The following is a 25461-nucleotide window of genomic DNA, read 5'->3' on the forward strand; positions in this document are numbered from 1 at the left end:
TTTTTTTTTTCCGTTTGCAGAAGCCTGGCTGGCTGGCGCCATTGGGTGCACCTGCTGCTGATTGCCTACTGCGTTATAGGCTGACAGCATGCACCTGGGAGACCCTGCTTCTTTCTTCCAACTCCTGCTCGTCATTCATGCATGGACTGCTCCTCATGCTTTGTGTATTGCTTTTTGCGCGTGTGTTATTTTTGTGATTTTGCAACTTTGCTTCTTCAGATTTGCTCTTTTTTTCCCCCCATTTTCCAAATATTTCAACTTTTTTCTTAAATAATTTTGGTAAATTTTCTTCTTGTGATATTATGACTTTATTCCCATAATAGAACTTTTTCCCCAACCTAATTTTCCAAAATTAAAGATTTATTTTGTTTTTGTTTGTTTCTCATAATATTACAAAACATTTCTTTATATAAACATTCTTTAATATTCCAATTCTATGCCACTAAAATTACATTATATTTTTTCCTCATAATATTACCAGTTTATTCTCATAACATTTTTTGTCTTAATTTTTCACTCAATATTTTGACTTTATTCTTGTAAGATTACGCCTGTTTTTTTTGTTTTTTTTCTGCTGTTTTTTTTGTTTCCAACTATTTCAACTTTCTTCTTGTAAACTATCTCAATCAAGACTTTATTCCCATAATATTTTGACTTTATTCTTGTAAAATTACACCTGTTTTGTTTTGTTTTCCAACTATTTCAACTTTCTTCTTGTAAACTTTCTTCATCAAGACATTATTCCCATAATACTTTGACTTTGTCAATATGACTTTTTCTGCAACTTAAATTTTTCAAAAATTACAACTTGCTGTTTTCCTGCTTTTTAGTTTTCTTGTTAAATGATATTTTTAGAATGTGCCGCAGGCCAATAAAAAAACAGCCGTGGGCTGCATATGGCCCCAGGGATGCACTTTGGACACCCCTGATCTAAACCCAAGCCTAAAAGTAAGTGAGACACATCTGTTATAATGGCAAGTGAATAAATGAAAGTCAGAGGGCAAATTAAATGAATGTGACAAAAGCAACATCTGCTGAGTGCGCCTAAGAGCCGAGCACTCACAGGGGTGCATGCTCCCTGCCACTAACCCTAAACATTAACATTCACACGCCTTGTGGAGCACTAATGGCTGTTATGGAATACTTAGTTGCTCCCTGAATTAGCCATAGCCAATTCTGAGCCTTTCCGCAAAGCCATCCACAGCCCGTCTGTAATGTTAGGCTCTTATGTTGCCATCATTCATTTTCTGATGCTTCTCCTGTTCAGGGTCACTTTGCTGTTAGCTGTGACACTGGTGCTTATGTGTACAAAGGGTTTGTGTGTGTGTGGAAGTCAGTGCATAATGATCGGTTTGAAATGGAGCCTGGCCTATTTGGCAACGGATCGAGCTGGAGCGGAGGCCAACTTTGACAGATCACAGCCTGGCACAGCGAAACGTCTTGTCATTCGCTCGTGGACTTTGTTTTGCTCCGTTTGCGTCAGCACTGCGTTCTCTGATGACGAACTGCTCACACGCCTGTTTTAGCGGGTCACTATAATCACAAGGATGCAATGTTTCCTTTCATCATGCCATCTGAGAGCTTTGATAATGTTCCCGGTACGAGTCACAGAGGCACTTTGCTCAGGTGGTGCACCTTTTATGAACACAGTGTCTCACACTATTTTTTGCCTAACATCTTTCTGGCATTTTATATATACAATGCAGAAAAAAAACAAATAAACACAGTTAAAAGTCAAACTCTTTGATAATTTCGGATAAAAACATAAAAACAAAGCCGGGTAACCACACATCCTCTATTCCCCAGACATGTCCTCCTTTTTGGACCTACAAAAAGTGTCCATGTTCATTATTTCATGGATTCTTTACTCTACTGAGATTCTCTTTATATCCCACTTTTGTGCACAGTCTCTAAGGCTGTATTCACACTAGGACAGAAGTACCATCCTTCTCTGGATTTCCCCTAGGATTTTTTGAAGCTGTGGTGGTGAGGTGCATGGGAGGACGGACTGCCGGCGCTGTTTCTTGCCTCTGCTGCATCTGCAATTTAAAAAAAAATTACAAATAGCAATTTTGTAATGACTTTTTTTTTTCTTTTAATGAACTTTTTTCAACAACTAGCCGAACATGAACCAAAAACGTTGCAAAACTGTTTATTTTAATGGCAAAGTTGCTGAGAGCACTGCCAACATTTAAATGGCACTTGATTCACAAAGCACATCTCCACTCGGTGTTCTCATTTGTCATTAAATACAGGTGTCATGTGTCATTTGAATAGAACACTAATGAAAATACTAAGAGGTGAAGCAACTATTTTTTGGTGAACTACTCAACATCAACTGGTGAGCTGCTGCTAGCTTACGTCTGTTGGAGACCCCTGTGATAGCGTCACTGTTAAAGCTGTACACACTACGTGTTTCAGGTGCACAACTTCGACACACAACTAGTGTTTTGAAAACAAGCCGTAAGTATTATAATGATGACAAGAGAGCAGGACTGTGAAGTGACACTTTAAAAAAGTAAGCCCTGATGATAATCGATGATTGATGTATCCCATGAACGTGATAGCCACTTGTAGCTCCAAGCTAGCTAGATGCCGCCAGCCAGGCATGTAAACAAAAATGGCAGAAAGTGGAATGAGATTGAAACGTGAGCGATCACACACACGCTGGCATAGTACATAGGCTTAGCATGTGACGAGCTGTCGTCAATTGACTAAGCATTTTACGGGCTATTGTTAATTCTCCCGATAGTAAGAAACAAAGTGAAAGTCAACAGAAGATGCGTTGCGTATCTGGTAACTGGTCAAGTGCCAGCAAGGCAGACAGGCGGTGCATGCTTATCAAAATAAAGCGCAGTATAAATAAGTTATATATGTATCTATATAGCATACATTCATACAATATATTACTTAATTGTTTTCAAGTTTTGAATAAAACCCTCACTTTTAAGATGTGGCGGCTTTTATTTTGTTGTGGCTTCACCGTCACAATTGATGACATGTAGTGGAAACCCTGCTTCAGCCCACGTCACACCTAAAGTCCAGCACATTTGACTAGTGTGAGTGCCGTGATCCATGCTCAAGTTCAACACAATTTCACTCTTTCCACGACTGGAACAGGTGGACCACGGCATGGCACAATTACATGCACTGTCACACGCGCAACATAGCCAAGTCATGGAGTGACTGGTGAGATCACGCCTCGTAAGTTATTAATGATAACGGGAACATTTTATATTATACATGAGTCCAAAGACGTGAAATAGCGTATGTAGTGAAGAAAAGAAAATATCGAAGTAGGATTCCTTATTTTTACTTAACTTTACTTAAAAAAATAAACACAGTTTTTAACTTTATTAGAGCCCTCCTGACATGAAACATGAATAAGACTTGTGCTTGTGTGTGTGTTGCTGTAATTTTTCAAATATTTCAACTTTCTTCTTAAATAATTATCAGTTTCTTTTCATAACATTACGACTTTATATGCATATTTTGATTTATTTTGTTTTTTGCCTCTTTAAAATGTGTAAAGAATAATAAATAAAATACATTTGTATGTATACATGTAAAAAATTCTTTAATATTTAAACTCTCTGCTGCTAAATAATATTTTTTTTCTCTTAATATTTATTTACTTACTTATTTTTTACTAAATACTTTTCCCAGTTAGGGGTCGCCACAATGTTTACACATGCCTTAGCTGGGAATCAAACCCGCTACCTCTGCCATAAAAGCCAGTGTGTACCATTACACCACCAGGTATTAACAGCGAATTCTGCTATGTTATTCTCTCATCGGTGGCATAGCAGGAAAGGGCTGGGATTTATTCATTCTACTGACATTCTACAAACAATTTTTGATTATCACAACAACAATACAAAAATGGGACACAGTGCGTATCTTTTCAACTCAATATGGGACTACTTTTTTATTTTTTTTTAAAATATGGTGCAATTCCATTTTTCAAAAGGCGGTTGGCAACCCTGATGCCGTAACTGTAAAGACTCTGACAGTAAAGATGATTGATTTTCAGTCATGCAGTCACTGGCCGGATTATACACGCACCAGGTTTGTGTAGCAGCATGTAGCAACGGCAAAGTAAATGTTCATTTTTATGCATTTTGGGGTTTTTTACTGATTTAAATGCCTGGAAACTTCCCTCTTCGATGTCTGTCTCATGTCCATGATGACAAATGAGAAGATGCTTACCTTTGCAAGCTTGGAGGAGCAGCTCGTGCAGTCTTGTCATTAGGGGGGAAACGACTAATAATTTAAAGCCATGTCACAACCGATCGTACGGGCTCCTAGGGCTGGGCTACGTCCAAAAAAAAGCACGAAACGCACGGAGGGTGCGCTTTTGACATGCTGATTTTCGAGGCGTAGATTGACCGCAGCCCGTCCAGAGAGGTTCCTTGTCATGTCAAACAAACTCTCGCGTTAATAGATAGATAGAAGATAAACTTAGACACTTCATACATCTTCGTGTGTCGTCCATACGGCCAACTTGTGTCTTTCGGAAGTTTTCAGGTTTGGGCAAAATGTCAATATTTTTGTACGTCTCTCTTGCGGACTGTGTGTTGTGCGCCACACGTGCACCCCACATACGTAATTAGTGGGGCCAAGGAGATTTTGGAGATTTCGGATGTCTTCCATGCATGTTGAGATCACGTTTCACTACAACTATGTTCTCCATGAACAAAAAAAACCCCGCAGCGATTTGGGGAACGCCAAAAATTGCACAACCAATAAAATCGGACGTCGGTTAAGACTTTCAGCACTTTAACCCCACTTCATCAACCCGGTGAATACATTTTCTTGGCGTTTTTGGAATAAGAAAGTCGAGGAAATGTTTAGCAACATTTTGGTCAGTGGTCCAAAAGCAAATCACTTATTTTACCTATTTTACCTTATTTTACCTTGCCTTTTCTATGGCTTTTATGAGGAATGGAATAAATGGATCTCAAAAAGGTTGCAAGAATGTTGTGAAAAGTTTGAAGTTGTGCCTAATTCAGTGGGCTGATCCCTGGCAGCTTTTATATTTGCTTTTTGAAGAGGTGTCTTGTGCTCGTTGCTTTTTGATGGATCAGTTTTTGCTCAGTAAACTCTGCGCCTGCAGTTGTGCTGACAGCAAAAATGCAGTATGTACGCCTTGTCAGAATGTATTCGGCTCTTTCTTGACATTAAGCTAAGAAAAACAGTTATGAAAGCTTTACCTACAGGAGTAACAAAATTTAGCTTCAAAAGACAACGCATTTGAGAGGTACAAAATCTGCATATTTTTGTGCTGAAAATATCATTTCCTGTCTTTGTCCGCAGGGGGAAAGAGATTGGCCATGATGTGGACTATATTGTCACCACACCCGAGGTGGGGAAGGAGGAATGTATGCTGCTCCACATCATCGATTGCTTTAAAAAACAAGTAAGTGTATCTTATTTTTCATGCACTAACTTTCTGAATGACCTTTATTACCTGACAAATAATGATTCATTTTCTTAGTTCTTAAGTTTCACTTGATCACAGTTTTTCAAAATATATAAATTAATAATCATGCTGTTTTGTGGTTGAATCAGGCCTATTAGTCAAAAATATGCATATTTAAGTTGCATATTTTTTGCCTAAATTAAGCATGAATGGCTAAATAAATGAAGGAAAATACAAGTGTAAGGCATTTAGAAGATGCATTCAAAGACGCCGTGATGATATGTAGTATTGCACACTGGCCAATAGATGTCAGTAATGCTACTGTAATGTTCGGTGAGACACACAAGCACCAGACTTGCTCGCTGGAACAACAGGCTTTTGTTGCAGGTTTGAATTATCTCACAACAGGCACAATAATCCCTAACACGAGTTTATAGCCCACGCCAAGCTAAAACTCAACTTTGAACCCCCGACGTCACTTCCTGTCCAAAACCGTAACACACTTACAGCAACAAGCACAAGTCTTACTTATGTCTTAAATGGCTTATTTTTTGTTATTATGTTCTATTCTACTATATCTAGTAATAGAAGTGTAATGGTGACTAGGTCTGTTATTTCATGTCTAATAATATTAAAACCGTATTTAGAAGGTCGTAAACAGGCTTTCATTGCTCTAAGTATGAAAATATTCCATTTATAAATAAGGACTCACACATTGCGGAAATTCACTTATCACGGTTGGGTCTGGAACAAATAAATCGCGATAAACGAGGGATTACTGTACAACATGAACAGCACTCAAGTGTTGAGCAACTATGGGAGTTCAGTTGTGTAGTACAGTGGATCCCCACGCATTTGCGATTCAGCCTTCACGGCCCCGCATCATAATGTGTCTAAAGGCCCCGGGTCAAAGCTGGGAGGAGGTGCAATGCTGTGAGCCTGCTCAGGGCAAACACTTCCAAATTCTGTGCACATCTCACCTGTAGCACAACGATGCGTTGGAGAAAACTGTCAGAGTAGGGCATAACCCACTTTGAACTTTATTATACAGTATATTTCCATCATTGGAGGTAAAATTATTGTCACACTATTAAAAGCTAGTCAAGAATCTGACAAATGTGTTCATTTTGCACTTCTTTACATTTACCAAACTTCATGTGAAGAGGCACATTCACACCCGACGTTAATATAAACACAACACCTGTTTTTGCTCCCATTTTTCATGAACTGAAGTCCATGATCTGAAACTTTTGATCTGAAACGAAAGGCAGAGCTCTCACAAATCTGTCAAAATCTGTGTTAGTGAGTATTCATAATTACTTATGCATCCATCTCGCATGTGTGTCATATCAAGATGCTGATCAGACAGCACGACTATTGCACAGGTGTGTCTTAGGTTGGCCACAACAAAAGGCCACTCCAATATATACGAAAAAAAAAATCAACCAACTATAATTAGAAGTGTAAGAGCAATCGATACAACACGCTCCTCATTTTTGTTATTCATGTTAATGGAAAATAAAGTCAATTCCCTGCATCTGCACCTTCACAATTATCTGCATCAAAATCTTTCTTTGGCAACATCCAATCACGAGCTAAAAGGGAACTCACGACGAGCTTGTCAACCCATCGGAAATCGCAGGAGGTCACCCACTATAACAGTTTGACTCACGGTGTCATCTTACAAAGAAGGCTAAATAATCACACAGCAACTTAACACTCAAAAGGTAGATAGGAAATATACAATAATATCCCAAATATACAATAATATCCTTTAATGCATGAGCTGCCTCTCGTGAGCGTCCTCTGGTGGCCCAGCAGCCATGGTTGGCCAATGAATTGCTCTGCTGGGAAGGAATGCATTATGGGATATTATTGTATATTTATTGTATATTTACACAGAAACGCTTGCGTGTGTGTGTGTGTTGCTGTAATTTTTCAAATATTTAAACTTTTTTAAACTATATATTTCAACTTTCTTCTATTTTTGTAGTTAGAGCATAGAAAACCTGTTTATGACCTTCTAAATGTGATTATTTAACATCATTAGAGCCCTCTAGACATGAAATAACACCTCTACAGTCACTTTTACACTCCTATTACCCAATATTGTAAACGTAAGACAAAATAAGACATTTAAGACATAAATAATACTTGTGCTCAATAATTCAAACCTTCAATAAAAGCCTGTTGTTCCAGCAATCAAGTCTGGTGCTTGTGTGTCTCACAGAACCTTACAGTAAAATTACCGACACCTAGTGACCAGTGTAGAATATTACATATCATCACAACATCATTGAAAGCGTTTTCTCAATGCCTTATATTTGTATTTTAACTCATTTACCAATTTTATGCTTGAAAATGCTTCATTGCAGCAAAAAGTATGTGACATTTGCTTAAATATGCATTAAAAAAATTAAACCACGAAACAATGTGATTTAATATATTTTTGAAAAACTGATCAAGCAAAGCCACAAGATTTTAAGCGTGAAGTGATGAGGAATTACTGTATCTACACACACGTACATGTCATAAAAATACCACATTCATAGAGCAATGTGTATCACTTCATAAAGAGCACAACATCATGCAGGACTGAGTCGTTCAGAGTAACTCATGGGAGCGTTTTAAAATAATCCCCGCTACCCTCTATCCCTTTTTGTGTGCACACCTACACACCCCTCATGTCCTCCAAAGGTCCAGGACAATAATTACCTCCTACTTGCTTCATATTATGATGGTGCTCTCACCATTTGCAGCCACTTGTCCACCACCGGCTGAGCTGGTGAACTGAAGGTGTGAACAGAGTGTGTGAACATGTGTGTAAATAACTAAAATGGAAGTTAGGGCGTACTCACACACACACAGTAAGAAAAGCCTACTGTGAGTACGCCCTAAAAGGGTGACTTCAGCAGATAGAACAGGTGTTCAGAAGGTTTAAGGAGGCGTTACGCCCAGCAGGCTAGATAGAGAAGGGGTGGAGTGGGACAAGTCAGCAGGGACCAGGACACGAGACAGTGATTAAATGATGTAACAAAGGTAGGCTCTAAGCCGTGTAACCTTGTCATTGGCAATCAAGTCCCGGAGGGCCCACATGCCTTCACTCAGCTAATATTAGGGGCAGTTCCTCCACTACCCCACCAATCTTGTTCAGCTTGTAGGAAGTTAGAAATGTCCTTGCAAAACAAATGCCATTATCGTTTTACTGCTGATTTTGAAAGCATAACTTAAGGGCAGAGGCAAGGTCAGCACCAGATTCAGTGACATGCTTTTATTGCTTTTATTCATTTATCATTCGCGTCTCTGAATACTGCACGATGTTGCTCTCCAAAGGCTGAGCCCAGTATGCGTCGCTTGCCGTCATAATGCAATTCAGTTTTATTGTTCTGCATTTGAGACGGGTCAATGCAGTTAGACATTCAAGTTTTTTTTTTTCTCTGGTTGGATAAGTGATTCAGGCAGTGCTACCCACACAGCTGAGATTAAATTTCACTCTTACATCTAAATCAAATCTAAGCACTTTGACTGGCATTTAGGGCACACACACCTACTTCATTTAAAACTCAGAATCAAAGTCAAAGCTCAGTTCAAAGGCTTCTAGCTGAGACACACTAATCTGCAACTTGGAAGCAGATTGTTAGAAGTTTCCTTTCTGTGAGTCAAATACAAGTTGAGATCACAGTTCCTTGCTTCCATCACAAAATTATATTTGTCCTCTGGATGGTGGCTGTTGGGCAAGGGCCGACCACTCATTGCTATCTCAAAAAAGCCACAAGTAGATTACAGAAAAAAACATACAGATCCCAATCGTTGAGTGTTTTTTCAGTCCTCAAAGGCAAAAAGCTTTTGGGGAAAGATTATCATCCCGCCTGCTCTCCTTCTCTGTAATTCCCTCTGTAAACTCTGGAATGAGCTTACGCTCAGATGTTTGCTGACATTACCTGCTGCTTGGGAGATGATTAGAGAGCGCCATCGGGCTAAACAGTCCCCCGCGATACTGAGATGGGAACTTCATGACATCCTGTTTTTTTATATTATACATTTGTGAGTGTTTGTGTGTCATACAGAAGGAGTTAGGTGAGGAAAAACCACACTTGATGTATGCTGGAGGGCCTAAAACCTAAGTGCTTGTATTGAATGTATTCAGGTACTTAATGGTCCACATAACTGTCACCAGAATAATTGTTTTTTTTCTCTGAAGGCATCAATGTAATTCAAGGACAAATGCAATGTTCTGGCAGGAGTGAGTGAAAAACATGATGGGAAGACAGACGTTACCTTCATTTGCAAGCTCATATAGTGTATGACCTTCTCACACAATTTGTCTTTAATTTCAGATGAGTCTGCATTTAGATCTCTTATGCTGCCCTTATGAACCTCATAATCTAAGCAGGAACCGTCACTGCCCTTTGCTACTCTGCTCAACATAAAGTGAACTTAAAGAATCAGTTTACCTTGCTATTATTGGAAGGTGAATGGTTATATGTAATTGCAGAAAGAGAGAGTGAAAGCAATCCACGGGTGCAGTCAAGGGTGACACTTAAAAAATTGGCCCACAGCAGCACAGGCAATGAGTCTCACTGTGTCTAATGAGCGGGTTCAATTATGAGAGTATGGGCAGATATTTCTTTGCATGTCACTCTTTCGCTCAGTGTTCTAACATCTTGAATTTTCACACTATTTCTAAATCCAGTGCACCTTGGAAGTGGCCTTGTCTGATAAAGCATGGATGGAAGGTGAATGTTCTAAAATGTTGGCCTGGTGGATTCCATTAAACTTATTCTGATGCAGTCAATGTTTTTCTGATTAACCGGAACTATCAGATGACTGGCAGGGCAGCTTTTGGCTTACATAGTAGACCCCACTTTTCACAGGGATTATAGTCCGGGACCACCAGCAAATGGCGAAAATCCAAAAGTAATTGAGACACCCATAAAAATGTATATGTTTGGAACACGGCTCACCCCTCCCCCCTCAAGCCATTCTACTAGCTTGACATTACCGTTTTCCTCTGATTTTGGATCAACATTTGCAATACGAGCGGCTGTCGTAATTATTAGATTAGATTCAACCCCAGAATCCTCCTCCGTCTCTCTTCAGTATGCCTCACACACTTATTAAACGCATTTTAAATTATAGTATGTATACGGTCGTCCCTCGCCACTTTGCGCTTTGAATTTTGCGGCTTCACTCTATCACGGTTTGTCCAAAATATATGAATTAATCAAGCATCAGCTATTTCGTGGTTGAATGCGGCCTATTAGTTATGTTATGTATTTTATTATTTATATATCATACATTTCCTGCTTCTCGCCCGAAGTCAGCTGGTTTAGGCTCCATCACCTAGTGAAGATAAGCGGCATACAGTAGAAGATGGATGGATGTTATATATTTTTTTTTATTACTTCAAGCATTAAAATGACTAAATGGACTAAAATACCAATATAAGGCATTCAGAAGACGCATTCAAAGACTGATGATATGTAGTATTCTCCACTGGTCAATAGGTGTCAGTAAATTTACTGTAATGTTTGGTGAGACACACAAGCACCAGACGTGATCGCTGAGAAAAACAGTCTTTTTATTGCAGGTTTGAATGATTTCATAACAGGAACATTAATCCCTAATAAAAAATCACTAATAAAAACACAGGCGACTTTTGCGGCGGTAACCCACAGCAAGCTGAACCTCAATGCTGAACTCAAAACGTTACTTTCTGTCTGCCCCCCATTCAGCTCCCCTAACGCCAGAACACATTCACAGGAAGATACATGAGTCTTAAATGACTTTTTTTTCCGTTATTATGTCTATTGGGTGATATGAGTCTGAAGGTGACTATAACTGTGTTTTTTCATGTCTAATAATTTTAAAAACTGTATTTAGAAGATCGGGAACAGGTTTTCTATGCTCTTAACTATGAAAATATTCCATTTATAAATAAGGAATCCTACTTCAATGCGATTCACTTATCAAGGTCAGGTCTGGAAGTAATTCACTGCAATAAAGGAGGGATTACTGTAGGTACTCACCACTAAAATAATTGATGAACAGATGAAACCAGGAAGTGATACAGTCGTCTCTGTCTATATCTCGGTTCAAACATGGCGCCCTCACTCTCGGTTTTTCAAAAATTAATTCATTAATTAATGTTTGCTGTTTCGTGGTTGACTATGGCTTACTATTAGTCAAACAATCTTGAAAGACTAAGCATATGTAGTACACGTCTACGCGTCATTAGGTGTCAGTAATGTTACACTGATGAGACACACTTACATTACCTTAACTGGACTCTGCCATGAATGCAGAATCCTACACAATAGCGCCAAATGATTGTCAGCCGTAGGCATGACAGAGTGGAAAAAAAGTTAGCCTCCCATTTTGTGTGGAAGTGGTATGTTTATCTTCTTACTTTGTCCTTCTTCCCCACTCGGTTTCAAACCCTTTCTTAAATTTAGAATCAGTAAATTGGAGGCTAACTAGTTAGCTCGGTAGCTTGCTATGCGAAAGCCGTGGCCGTCTCTTATGTCCCTGCATAAATCCCATAGCCTGCACGTAATAGTTGTGCAATGTGGTCTAAAAAATTATAATGGTGCAGCTGTCGCCATTGTTTTACAGATGTGATATGATGATATGCAGGTCAGACTGGTTGCCCTGTATATCGAATCAAGTGACAAACAACATCGTGAGGATGGATAATAGGATAATGTCGATCTTTTTTTAATGCCATGCGATCGACCCACATTATGTTTGAGATGCTACTAAGAGGAACTTTCCCAGTGCTGATGTGTGAGTTATTATGTCCTATTATCACTTATCATGTCAACCATATTATGTAATACAAGTGTAAAGGTGATTATAGGGGTGTTATTTCATGTCTAGAGGGCTCTAATAATGGTAGAAACTGTATTTAGAAGGTCAACTCTTAAAGGATATTGTAGAAGACTGAAGCTTTACAATTAAAGCACCGTGAAACCTCTAAAGTTGAACTGTACAATGGTTACATAATTTAGAATTTTGTTTTAAAAATGCGCCTCTTACATTGTGCAATGCACAACTGACCCAACACTGAAATGTTGAAAGGGCAGTTCAGTGATTCAAGGTTTTATTATAGAGACAGGCCATGACCCATTCATTATTTGCTATGGGGAAGATTATTTTTTTTAAATTTGAACAAATTGGAGGTCAACTGGAGTGTCAAGATTGAATTCAGTTCCCTACTACTCATCTACTTATTTCATACTTTCTCTAACATGATGTACTCTGTATTTTGTAATTATTTTGCACTCATTTTATGCCATTCACAATTATTTCCTTTGGTACATAGCAGTGCTCCCTTTTCCTCCTCTAGCACAGTGACTTCTTATTTGGTAGAGATTCCCATTATCCAAACGAGAGGAGCTATTTTCCAGAGAATGGGCTTCAGTGATCTTCTATAGCTGTTTGAAGGCTTGTCTGACACTTTCTTACTTCCAGCCATCCTCTTTCCGGCGCTCTCACACTCAAATCATGCTAGTGATCCTCTCGAGTGTCGTTTGCCCCTACCCTCCATTAATACAAGGGTTGCAATTCAATGGCGTTTTTAAAAAACCCAATTCAATTGATCAATTCCCAAACCGCTGTGCATGAAATGTAATGACTGTGCACATCACCAAAACTGTCTTTTAGCATAAAACACCTTAAAGAACAGCAGAATTGTTTTGTTATTACCAAATAAGATGCCATTGTGAATGCATGCACCACCAGCTCAATTAATAATAATGAACAAACACACAATGAGAAACTAATCAACTTTCAAGGTCACAATTTAGATCATTCATATGTTACACAATGCAAGCCACACCCCCAAAAACCTGCAAATACGGACTCTGACCTTGGATAAAATGGATGAAAAGATCCAACATATTCTTTCTGTGGCATAGAACCTGGAAACATGGAGAAGGCAAGTAGAGGTTGGGCTGTTGGAGCCCCAAAAATGAACTGATTTGGTGTCTTGTATCGCATCATACTCAAAATTAATGGACACTTGTGGTTGCTAAAGTAGGGAGAAATGACCTCTCCGTTATCTAAGTTTGGCTTTGAGAGGAATATTACTCTGTGGCATGACTTAGGATCATACGATGGCATGAGGTGAATTAAAAATAGAAAGGGGTTTAAAACCTAGTGCAGTGTGACAATGTATTTTGAGTACACAGTATACTTTAATTATCTGATTAAGACAGTTGATGCCAATCTGACACAAACCTTAATCAGGCAAGTGAGTTTTGTTCATTTTAACAAATGTGCATTTGGCACTGTGATGTAATAGTGAATGAAAACATTTAAACTTTTTCCAAATACAGTGGTGTGAAAAAGTTTTTGCCCCTTTCCTGATTTCTTATTTTTTTGCTTGTTTGTCACATTTAAATGTTTCAAATCATCAAAGAAATGTAAATATTAGTCAATGACAACACAACTGAACACAAAATGCAAGTCCATCAGTTTGGAAAAGGTTATAAAGCGATTTCTAAAGCTTTGGGACTCCAACGAACCACAGTGAGATCCACAAACATGGAACAGTGGAGGAACCTTCCCAGGAGTGGCCGGCCAACCAAAATTACCCCCAAGAGCGCAGCGACGTCTCATTCAAGAGGTCACAAAAGACCCCACAACAACATCCAAACAACTGCAGGCCTCACTTGCCTCAGTTAAGGTCAGTGTTCATGACTCCACCATAAGACACTGGGCAAAAACAGCCTGCATGGCAGAGTTTCAAGACGAAAACAACTGCTGAACAAAAATAACATGAAGGCTTGTCTCAATTTTGCCAGAATACCTCTTGATGATCCCCAAGACATTTGGGAAAATACTCTGTGGTCTAGACTTTTGCAATCAAGCACAAGCTTGATTGCAGTTATTGCTGCTAAGGATGGCCCAACCAGTTATTAGGTTTAGGGGGCAATCACTTTTTCACACAGGGTTATGTAGGTTTAGATTTTTTTCCCCCTTAATAAAAAGTTTAATTTAAAAACTGCATTTTGTGTTCAATTGTGTTGTCATTGATGAATATTTAAATTTGTTTGATCTGAAACATTTAAGTGTGACAACCATGCAAAAAATAAGAAATCAGGAAGGGGGCAAACACTTTCACACCACTGTACATTATACGCTCCACAAAAATAGAGATAGAAATAGAGAAAAATAGACCATCACCTCAGAGGCGTGGCATATCAAGATGCTGATTAGACAGCATTATTCTTGCATAGGTGTGCCTTCGGCAGGTCACAATAAAAGGCCACTCCAAAATGTGTGTATGTGTGTGTTTGTCAGGGGTAAGAAAGTATTTTGTGGGACCACCATTGACCGCACTCAGGGCGACGCATCTCCTCTGCATAGAGTTGATTGGGTTGTTGATTGTGGCTTTTAGAATGGTGGCCCATGCCTTCTCAATGGTTGTGTTACGGTGGTGAGTGAGGTGGGCCACAGAATACGGAGGCAGGAGGAGCGAATCACCATTATTTAATACAATGCTTCCAGCAGGTAGTTACAGGTAGAGTAACAAAAGGAGCTGAGGTCCGCAGCTTGCGGAACCCCAAGAAAAAACAGTCACAAAGACAACCAAAATACTATAAATGTCCAGGTTAGGGACAACTGGAAGGGACCCAGCTGTGGAGACGGCGACCATGGAAGGTAGGTGAGACGACTCGCCATGAACACGTCGTGAACAGCCGAGGAGGAGGAGGAGGCACCTCTGGGGGACTAACAGGGCTGAGAGTGACAGGCTTGATGTGGGACACATGGAAAACTGGGTCGCAACGGAGTGAGTCCGGAAGCGCAGCTTGACTGCCACACGGTTGATTATTTGGGTTATGGGGTAAGGGCCGACATACCTGGGGGAGAGCTTCTTGGAGTCGACTGCCAGGGAAAATTGCGGGAGGACAGCCACACCTTCTGTCCCGCTTGGTAGCAAGGAGTGAGTGTGCGATGGCGGTTGGCTACCCCCTGGTTCCGCTTGAATGTCTTGGATAGGGCGGCCCTAGTATTCCACCAGGCCAGACGTGCTCGGTGCTGTCACTGATGGGACTGTGGAATCCGAGTCTTGGGAGGGGAATGCGGGTGGTTGGAAGCAGTATGCCGCATGGAACGGGGTTAAGCCTGTGGCTGAGCTAATGAGCGAGTTGTGTGCATACTAGACCCAAGGGAGATTTGCTGACCAGGTAGTGGGCTGCTGGTGGCACACACACCGGATGGCCGCCTCCAGGTCCTGATTTGTCTGTTCTGTCTGTCCATTGCTCTGGGGGTGGTACCTGGATGATAAACAGGGGGCCACGGCCAGGATTTTGCAAAAGGCCCCCCACATGGTTGAAGCAAACTGGGGACCCCTGTCAGACACCACCTCCGTAGGGATGCCGTGGAGACGAAATACATGGTGGCTCATTAGCTGGGTGGTCTCCAAGGCTGACGGCAATTTAAGGAGGGCCACAAAGTGTGCCATCTTGGAGAACCCGTCCACCACTGTCAGGATGGTGGTGTTTCCCCCGAAGGGTGGCAAGCCAATTATAAAATCCAGGGCAATATGGGACCACCGCCGGGTTGGGATGGGCAGAGGGTGAAGAAGCCCCGCTGGGGGTTGGTGAGATGCTTTGTTCCGGGCGCAGACAAGACAAGCAGCTACGAACCTCTTGGCGTCTGCTCGGAGTGTGGGCCACCAGAAGCGCTGAGTGAGGAGGAAAACAGTGCGGTTCACGGCCGTTGACAGGCAAGCTTGGATCCATGAGCCCAACACAGTACTTCTGAGCGAAACTTCGGGATGACAAACAAGCGTCTGGGGGGGGGGGGGGGGCACTCCTAGGGGGGTGTGACCGTTTGTAGGGACTCTGTAATGCGCCTTTCAATGTCCCACTGGAGCCCTCCGAGGATGCATGCACCAGGAATTATGGGTTCTAGGCGGGTTGGCTCTGCATGAAGGGCATGGATGCGGGATAGGGCGTCTGGTTTGATATTGCGGGACCCAGGACGGAAGGTGATGGTAAAGTTGAAACGGGTAAAGAACAGGGCCCACCTGGCTTGACGGGGGTTAAGTCTTTGGGCTGAGCGTAGGTAGGCCACATTTTTGTGGTCTGTGAGCACTGTGAATGGAACCTCCATGCCCTCAAGCCAATGCCTCCACTCCTGAAGAGCCAGGACGAAGGCCAGGAGTTCTCTATTGCCAATGTCGTAGTTCCTTTCTGCCGGGGTCAGGCGTCTAGAGAAGAAGGCGCAGGGGTGCAGCTTCTGGTCGGTGGCCGAACGCTGGGAAAGGACGGCCTCCACGCCGGTATTGGAGGCGTCCACCTCAACAAAAATTGGAACAGAGGGGTTAGGGTGAACTAATACGGGTGCGGATGTGAAAAGGGGCTTGAGTTTAGTAAAGGCAGACTCAGCTTCTGGGGACCAAGCGAAAGGGATCTTAGAAGATGTAAACTTAGTCAAAGGTTCTGCGACACGACTAAAGTTTCGGATGAAGTGGCGGTAGAAGTTTGCGACTCCCAGGAACCTTTGTAAGTGCTTTCTTGATATAGGAGCAGGCCAGTTGACCACGGCCTGAATCTTGGCAGGGTTGGCTCTGAGCTGGCCTTTCTCCACAATGAACCCCAGAAAAGAAATGGAAGATGAATGAAACAAGCATTTTTCTGCTTTAACGAATAATATGTTTTCTAATAATCTTTGAAGGACCAGGCGTACTTGCTGAATATGTTCTTCTAAGGAGGCGGAAAAAATAAGAATATCGTCCAGGTAAATAAAAAGAAAGTGGCCTAACATGTCCCGTAGGACATCGTTAACGAGGCTTTGGAAGACGGCGGGGGCGTTGGTGAGGCCAAACGGCATGACCCGGTACTCAAATTGTCCGAAAGGTGTATTAAATGCCGTCTTCCATTCGTCTCCCTTACATATACGTACGAGATGGTAGGCATTCCAGAGATGTAATTTAGTAAAAAATCTGGCTGTGTGTAGTGGGGTAAAGGCAGAGTTCAACAGAGTTAAGGGGTATTTATTTTTAATAGTAATTTGGTTGAGGGCTCGGAAGTCAATGCAGGGTCGTAAGGATTTGTCCTTTTTTTCTACAAAAAAACCCCCCGAAGGTAAAGCGGGCCCAGGCAGGAGGTTGATTGCGCAGTCGTAAGGGCGGTGGGGGGGGGAGCGACATATCCCTATCCTTACTAAATACTGCCTTGAGATCATGATAAACAGACGGAACGGCTGAGAGGTCAATAAGCTCAGGTTGGGAAGAGTATGCGTGGGGGGGGGTTGGGGGCGGAACGGAGACCGTGCGTGTGACACATTACGCTCCAGTTAATTATGGCGGAACGGGGGCCAATCAATGTGTGGAGGACGACGGGTTGCGGAGCGAGAAGGAATAATAAAAAACTTTAGCAGCTCGCGGTGGTTGCCAGATAGCCGAAGCCCGAGCGGAATGGTCTGATGGGTTATGCGAGCCAGGAGATTCCTGTCAATGGAGCGCGCTAATTTTGGCACAGAGAGCTTAATTACTGGTATAGACATGCGTTTAACAAAAGTCACATCAATAAAATTATCATCTGCTCCAGAGTCAATGAGTGCCTGAATGTTTGTGTGGTTGTCAGCCCATAATAGTGTACCTTGCAGCAGCATTCTGGAGTTCGGGAGTGAAGACGAACGGTTGTTATTAGGAGAGCCAGAGGGTGATCGACGGCGGGAGCTGCGTCGAGGGGCCAGGGAGGTTCGCGTGGGACAGCTGGGGAGCGCGTAGTCGGGCTCGCCGCAGTAGATGCAGAGGCTCAGACGAAGTCGTCTCTCTCTCTCTCCGCCGCGATGAGTCTCCCTCCTCCCAACTGCATGGGCTTCTCCACCGTCCAGGCAGGCGTGGCATCTATCGCGGCGAGCGGGCTGGCTGAGCTGCTGTCGCTGCCCGGAGTGATCCTCTGGAGTGTGGGTTGTGAGTATCCATGGCGCTGTTTGAGCTCCTCCCTGTGGTCACTCAGCCGTTTGTCAATCATCACCGCCAGCTCGATGAGGTCGTCCAAGTTGGGAGGTAGTGACAGCAATATCATGTGGACTCTTATTTGATCCGCCAGCCCGAGGTAGAATGCGTCCAGAAGCGCGGCCGCGTTCCAGTCGTTCTGCGAGGCCAGGGTGCGGAACTCAATGGCATAGTCGGAGACTCGGCGTTGTCCCTGGCGTAACGTGAAGAGAGCCCGAGCTGCCTCTCTCCCCGGCGGGCGGCGCTGGAATACTTGCTGGAGTGCTTTAGCAAAGGCGGAGTATGTCGTGCTGGAGGGGGCGACCGCCGCGCCCATGCACCTGCCTGGCTGGTGAGGTGGGAGATGACAAAAGCCACCTTTGCTCGCTCCGTGGGGAAGGTGGCGGCGTGCAATTCAAAGTGCAGTTCCCACTCAGTGAGGAAAGGGCGGACATCGCCTGAGCCTCCCGAGAACCTCTCTGGTCTCGATAGCTGCGGACTGGAGCTGAGAGTGGTTTGGGCTGGTAGTGCGAGCGGGATAGCGGGTACGGCGTCTTCGCCTGGGGGGCGTGCTGCGAGCAGTGTGTTAATGCGGGAGCTCAAGCTCTCCAACATCGCGTCCTGGCGTGCCGACAGGTCTTGGAGACATGTCCCCATGGCGTTGAGCTGTTCCTCTTGTTTGCCAAGACGCTGCGCTTGGCTGCGCAGTGCCTTCTTCACAGGGTCCTGCTCCGTGTGATCCATTCGACTGACTGGTTCCTTCTGTTTAGGGGTGAGTGAGGTGGGCCATAGAATGCGGAGGTAGGAGGAGCGAATCACCGTTATTTAATAAAATGCTTCCAGCAGGTAGTCACAGGTCGAGTAACAAAAGTCGCTGAGGTCCGCAGCTTGCTGAACCCCAGGAAAAAACAAAGACAACCAAAATACTATAAATGTCCGGGTAGGGACAACTGGAAGGGACCCAGCTGTGGGTTTTGTAACATTTAGTGAAAACTCTTGAGTTCAGCATGACCACACTGTAATTAAAGAACTATCTTTAGGTAATTTAAATGTAATCACTGCTCAAGGAGAGCACTAGAGGCATAGAAGATTATACAATATTATCTGTATAGAGATGAATTTAGGAATTATTACTAACAGAGGGAATGAAAATGGAGAAGAAAGTGGGAGCAAGTATTGAACCCTGGGGAACGTATGAGGAGTGGAAGTCTAAATTAACATGCTGAACCCTATTAGAGAGGTCGTTAGATAAACAAGCCAACGGATGACCTCAAAAAAATCTACAATTTATATTAAGACGGAATGATCCACAGAGCCAGATGTTATCTCTACTTCCATGAATAATGTTGCACAGTGCTTCATATCCTTTACCCTAGGGGTGTCCAAAGTACAGCCTGCAAGTGTTTTTTTATTGGCCTGCAGCACATCCTAAAAATATAATTTAACAACAAAACAAAAAAAAGCCAAAAATCAGCAGTAATTTTTCAAGAATAAAGTTAAAATATTAAGAAAAAAAAGTTGTAATCTAACTAGAAAAAGTTTTAATTTTACAAGAATAACATTGAAATATTATGAGGAAAAATAATCAGTCATTTTAGTAGCATAAAGTTGAAATATTAACCAGAAAATACTTTTTTTTTAAGTTGTAAAATTACAGACAAAGAGTGGCACAACAGACCCCAATGAAGAGATACAAATTTGGACCAAGATTTCCCTCGGCCGGACGCAGGTCACAAGGGCCCACCTCTGGAGCCAGGCCTGGAGGTGGGGCACGATGGCAAGCGTCTGGTTGCCGGGCCTGCACCCATGCACAGCCCGAAGAGGTAACATGGGTCCACCCTCACATGAGCTCACCACTCATGGGAGGGGCCAAAGGGGTTGGGTGCAGAGTGAACTGGGTGATGGCCGAAGGCGGGTACCTCTGCGGTCCGATCCTCGGTTGCAGAAGCTAGCTGGAATGTCTCTGGTGGGGAAGGAGCCTGAGCTGGTTCTCGTCCTGGTCGTGGAACTGCGAACCAGCTCTACACTCTTGGCAAGGTGCATGGGAGTTTGCCCAAATCAGTTTACATGTGTTTTGTGGACTTGGAGAATGCATTTGACCGTGTTCCTCGAGGAATTCTGTGGGGAGTACTCCGGACCACCTAATTCAGGCGGTTTGTTTCCTGTATGACCGGTGTCAAAGTTTGGTTTGCATTGCCGGCAATAAGTCGGACCCGTTTCTAGTGATGGTTGGACTTCCCCAGGGCTGCCCTTTGTCACCGATTCTGTTCATTGCTTTTATGGACAGAATTTCTAGGCGCAGCCAGGGCGTTGAGGGGTTCCGGTTTGGAGGCTGCAGGATTGGGTCTTTACTTTTTGCAGATGATGTAGTCCTGCTGGCTTCATCGAGCCGTGACCTTCAACTCTCACTGGATTGGTTCGCAGCTGAGTGTGAAGCGGCTGGGATGAGGATCAGCACCTCCAAGTTTGAGTCCATGGTTCTTGCTCGGACAAGGGTGGAGTGCCGTCTCCGGGTCGGGGATGAGATCCTGCCTCAGCGTCTTGTTAATGAGTGAGGGAAGGATGGAATGTCAACAGGCGGATTGGTGCAGCATCTGAAAAATAAAAAATGAAATAAAGCTGTAATTTTCTAAAAATTAGGTTGGGGAAAAAGTTCTATTCTAAATAAGGTGAAAATATTCTGGGAATAAAGTCCAACAACAACAACATTTACAAGAAGAAAGTTGAAATAATTGGTGGGGGAAAAAAACAAAATGAGAAATGGAAAATACAGCTGTAATTTTAAGAAAATAAAGTAAAAAAATTAAGAGGAAAAAAGTTGTTGTCCAACAACGAAAAAAGTTGCAAATTTACAATAATCAACTCAGAATATTATAATGAAAAATGTCATTTTAGTAGAATCAAGTTGAAATATCTTTAAAAAATGTTTTTTTTAAGTCGTAATATTACAAACAAAATAAGTTGTAGTTGGGGAAAAAAGGTTATATTATGCAATGAAAAAAAACAGCAAAAAAGGGGGAAAAGAGCAAACAACAAAGTTCATATTTAATAGGCTTTTCACCTACTCTATATCACAAAGCTGAGAAAGTTGCTATCAGAACGTTGCCAAAAGAATGGTAAAGTTGCTACCCATTGTGCAAAACAGGAAAAAGAGGATACAAAATAAGAGCCTAGAACAGGAACTAAAAGGAAAACACAAAACAGGGTCCAACAAGTCACGCTGGTAGTAATTATCAGCGAGAGGAGCCGCTTTTAATGATCTCTTTGCAAAATGCGAAAGATGATGTGACTTAGATACACTAATGGTCAAAAGTTTTAGAACACACCAATTTTTCCAGTTATTTATTGAAATTGAAGTCGTTAAAGTCCAATGAATAGCTTAAAATGGTACAAAGGTAAGTGGTGGTGTGCCAGAGGTTAAAAAAAGGTGAGGTCACTCAAAACTGAAAAAAGAATGTCTTTTTCAGAATTATACAAAAAGGCCTGTTTCAGGGACCACAAAATAGGTCAACAATTTAAAGCTGTTCTGCAGAAATGGAGGTTGATCAAGCCTTGGCAGTTGGTGCAACTAATTCCTACAGGTGCTCCAAGTTCTGGAGTACTTACTACCTCCTCTGTCTGCATACAAACAGTGTTCGGAACACACTGTGGTACTATACCCTCGTGAACATCAGTTGAACGGCATTGTACTGGAGAAAGTAATTTGTTGCTACAAAAATGGCAAGAAGAAAGGGATAACAAGGAAGAGAGATAGACCATCTTAACACTTAAAAATGTAGTTTTTTTCCTCCAGAGAAATTGGAGAGTTCTAAAACTTTTGAGCAGTAGTGTGTATGGATTGGATTAGTATGAATGCAGCGCTGCATTCGGCTAATTAAAAAGAGGAAGCTCAGGCTTTATGAAAAAAGAGATAATAGTTCAACAATAGCTGTCAAATGACTATGTAATGGCTATTTCTTCTTAGTCTTTTTTCCTGGTTCTTTGGATGGCGTTGCTATCAGAGAACTAGTCAATGATCACATAATTTAAACGGTTTTCAATTTGTATTAAAAAAGAAGACCAATATATTTGGTTACCGCACTGGACTCTTGTCATGAATGAGAAAGATCAACAAAAGAGCCCAGAAGAAAGTACACAGAGCATATACAACATTTGCTGCACCCCTATAGAAAGTGAAACCTACAGTATGCTTGTTTGCCTGGAAAGTGAAAGTTAAGTTTCTATGAGTTAAGCTGGCGTGAGTGACAATGATGCACCTACTGTGTGTGTCTATCTTCCCTGAGTCATATTATGGAAGAATAGTATACTATAAGATTACGATATCATGGATCATATATCAACATGAGTGTTGCACAACTATGATTGTGCTATGTGAGTGTGTGTTATTATGTGAGTGAGTGTGTGTGTGTGTGTGTATTGATGGCCCCTATGAGAAGCTATGAGACTGACAATGCTATTAGACTGTAATATATTTAACAATTAAAAGATTTTTTTCCTCCACTTGATTTTACCGTTTTCCAAATTCATTCATTCATTGGATACGCAGCATGTGTATCTTCTTGAAGCAGGAGTACACATCTTGTTTATACTTTTGTGACAAATGACAAAATACAACAAGCCTGTTGACAGAGGGCTGTTTGTTGTGCTTTGATAAGCTCTGCCACAATAAAAGAACCCCACAGGCTATTAGTTTTACACTGTCAACAACCACAGTAATCTATATTGGCTTTAAACAAATTTCATGCATCACAGATGGAATCAGGCTAATTGTGTCACAGTTCCATACCTGTCAACATTTGCATTTGAAAATAAGGGGAATTTACCATAAAATAAGGGAGAATAGGGGAAAATAAGGGAAATTCCTCCTCTCACGCATAACAATTCCCCAGCCAGACCTGACTACCCGCTGCGTTGTTGGCCTCACAGGTCACCTGCAGTACTGGAGAGGATTTTTTTTTTGTTTTTGATAAAAGATAAAATATGCTAAATTTACGGGAAACTTTTTAACCAAGAGGATGACCAGAAGGAAAGTTTATCGGGAAAAATGAGAGGGTTAACAGGTATGCACAGTTCAGTCACGTAGCAGCAGTCAGTCTGCTGTCACGTAGTCAGCAATTTATTGCAAACAAGCAGTAAAGTGAAATAGACTGTTTATCAGCTGATCAAAAATTTAAGACCACAGCCTTTAAAAGCCAAAATCTTGGCAAAAATGTGGATTAATTGATATTTTCTGTCAGGTATTCACTGTCATGATGTCTTGATGGCAAAGGCAAAAAAAACTTTCTCTTTTCAAACATGGTCGGATTGTTGAGTTGCATGAACAAGGCTTCTTACAACGCGCCATGGTTGCAGAGGTTGGATGCAGTAAGACAATCATTTTAAACTTCTTAAAGGATCTTGAAGGTTATGGAACAAGAAACTCAACTAGAAACTCAAAATGTCACCTGCCCTGATTCGGAGGATCAAATGAAAGTTGTTACTGGTGCTGAGTGCAGTCCAACAACCATCAGATGGTATCTGCGAGGGTTTTAAGATTAAAAAAGGTCTTCAAAGCCCTCGTCTCCTTCAATGTTGCAAAATTGCCCGTTTGCAATTTGCATAAGAGCATCAAACGTGACAGTGAAAGGTGGGAGAAAGTTTTATTCTCTGATGCGAAAAAATGTAACCTTGACTGTCCTGATCGCTTCCAAAGTTACTGGCATGACAAGGAGATCCCACCTGAGATGTTTTCCACACGGCACAGTGGACGGAGTGCCATCATGAGCTGGGTTGCTTTTTCCTTCAATGGAACAATGGACCTTCAAGTTGTGCAGGGGCGTCAAACGGCAGATGGCTGTGTGGAGATGTTGCACGAGGAATCAATCATGACTGAAGGTGAAGGTGATGAGTGGGTTTTTCAACAGGACAACGCTGCAGTTCACAATGTCTGCCTGACAAAGGACTTCTTCCAGAATAAATTATCTCTTTTGGACCATCCTACATGTTTTGCTGATCTAAATCCAGTTGAGACCATTAGGGGATGGATGGCAAGGGAAGTTTACAAAAATGGACATCAGTTCGAGACAATGGATGCCCTCTCCGAAGCCATATTCACCACCTGGAGCAACATTCCTACTAGCCTCCCAGAAAACTGGCATCAAGCATGCCCAAACCAATCTTGAGGTGATTAACAAGAATGGCACAGATACTCATTACTGTGCCCTTTTTTAAAATCTTATATCTATTTTAGGTGGGTTTGGGCTATGGTTTTCAACTTTTGATCATGTTATGAACATCCTATTTCACTTTAATTGTTGTTTGCAAGGCTGCACGGTGGTCTAGTGGTTAGCATGCTAGCCACACAGTCACAGTCTGGAGATCGGGAAGACCTGGAATCGATTCTCCCTTGGGCATTTCTGTGTGGAGTTTGCATGTTCTCCCCGTGCGTGCGTGGGTTTTCTCCGGGTACTCTGGTTTCCTCCCACATTCCAAAAACATGCATGTTAGGTTAATTGGTGACTCTAAATTGTCCATAGGTATGAATGTGAGTGTGAATGGTTGTTTGTCTATATGTGCCCTGCGATTGGCAGGTGACCAGTCAGGGTGTACCCCGCCTGTCGCCCGAAGTCAGCTGGGATAGGTTACAGCATGTCCCCGCCACCCTAATGAGGAGAAGCGGCATAGAAGATGGATGGATGGTTGTTTTGTTTGCATCAAATTTGTTTTTGTCCTGGTCCCATTTGTTTTTTTTTTTGTCCATTTGTATGAATCTCTACTTAGAATCTCCTTAAGATACAACAGTACAAAATGTCATTTCTTGCAATTTTTCAACTGGACTTAAAATTTTGACCAGGAATCTACCTCAAGCCTTTTCTTGCTACGTCACTGAACATACCCGTTAACCCTCCCATTTTTCCAGGGAAACCTTCCTTCTCGTTGCCCTCTCAGTGCCAAATGTACATTTTTGCCATTTTTCAACTACTCTTAAAATTTTGATTGGGAATGTTTTACAATTTAAGGATTTTCATGTATTACTGTACTTACAACTAACCAGGTAATTTGACAAAGGATTTTATGACTTATCACTTAGACTAGAAACGATGGC

General features: G+C 42.0%; 1 protein-coding gene across 1 annotated transcript in view; it reads left to right on the forward strand.

Moving 5' to 3' along the window:
* The window catches only part of dntt (deoxynucleotidyltransferase, terminal), a 113974-nt gene that overhangs the window by 47250 nt on the left and 41263 nt on the right, over nt 1-25461 (forward strand). The window contains exon 8 of the mRNA XM_054798802.1: nt 5317-5419. Coding sequence (XP_054654777.1) covers nt 5317-5419 — 103 coding nt within the window. The remainder of the gene's footprint in view (nt 1-5316; nt 5420-25461) is intronic.

The sequence above is a fragment of the Dunckerocampus dactyliophorus genome, chromosome 14, assembly GCF_027744805.1.
Source record: "Dunckerocampus dactyliophorus isolate RoL2022-P2 chromosome 14, RoL_Ddac_1.1, whole genome shotgun sequence".
Taxonomy (NCBI): domain Eukaryota; kingdom Metazoa; phylum Chordata; class Actinopteri; order Syngnathiformes; family Syngnathidae; genus Dunckerocampus; species Dunckerocampus dactyliophorus.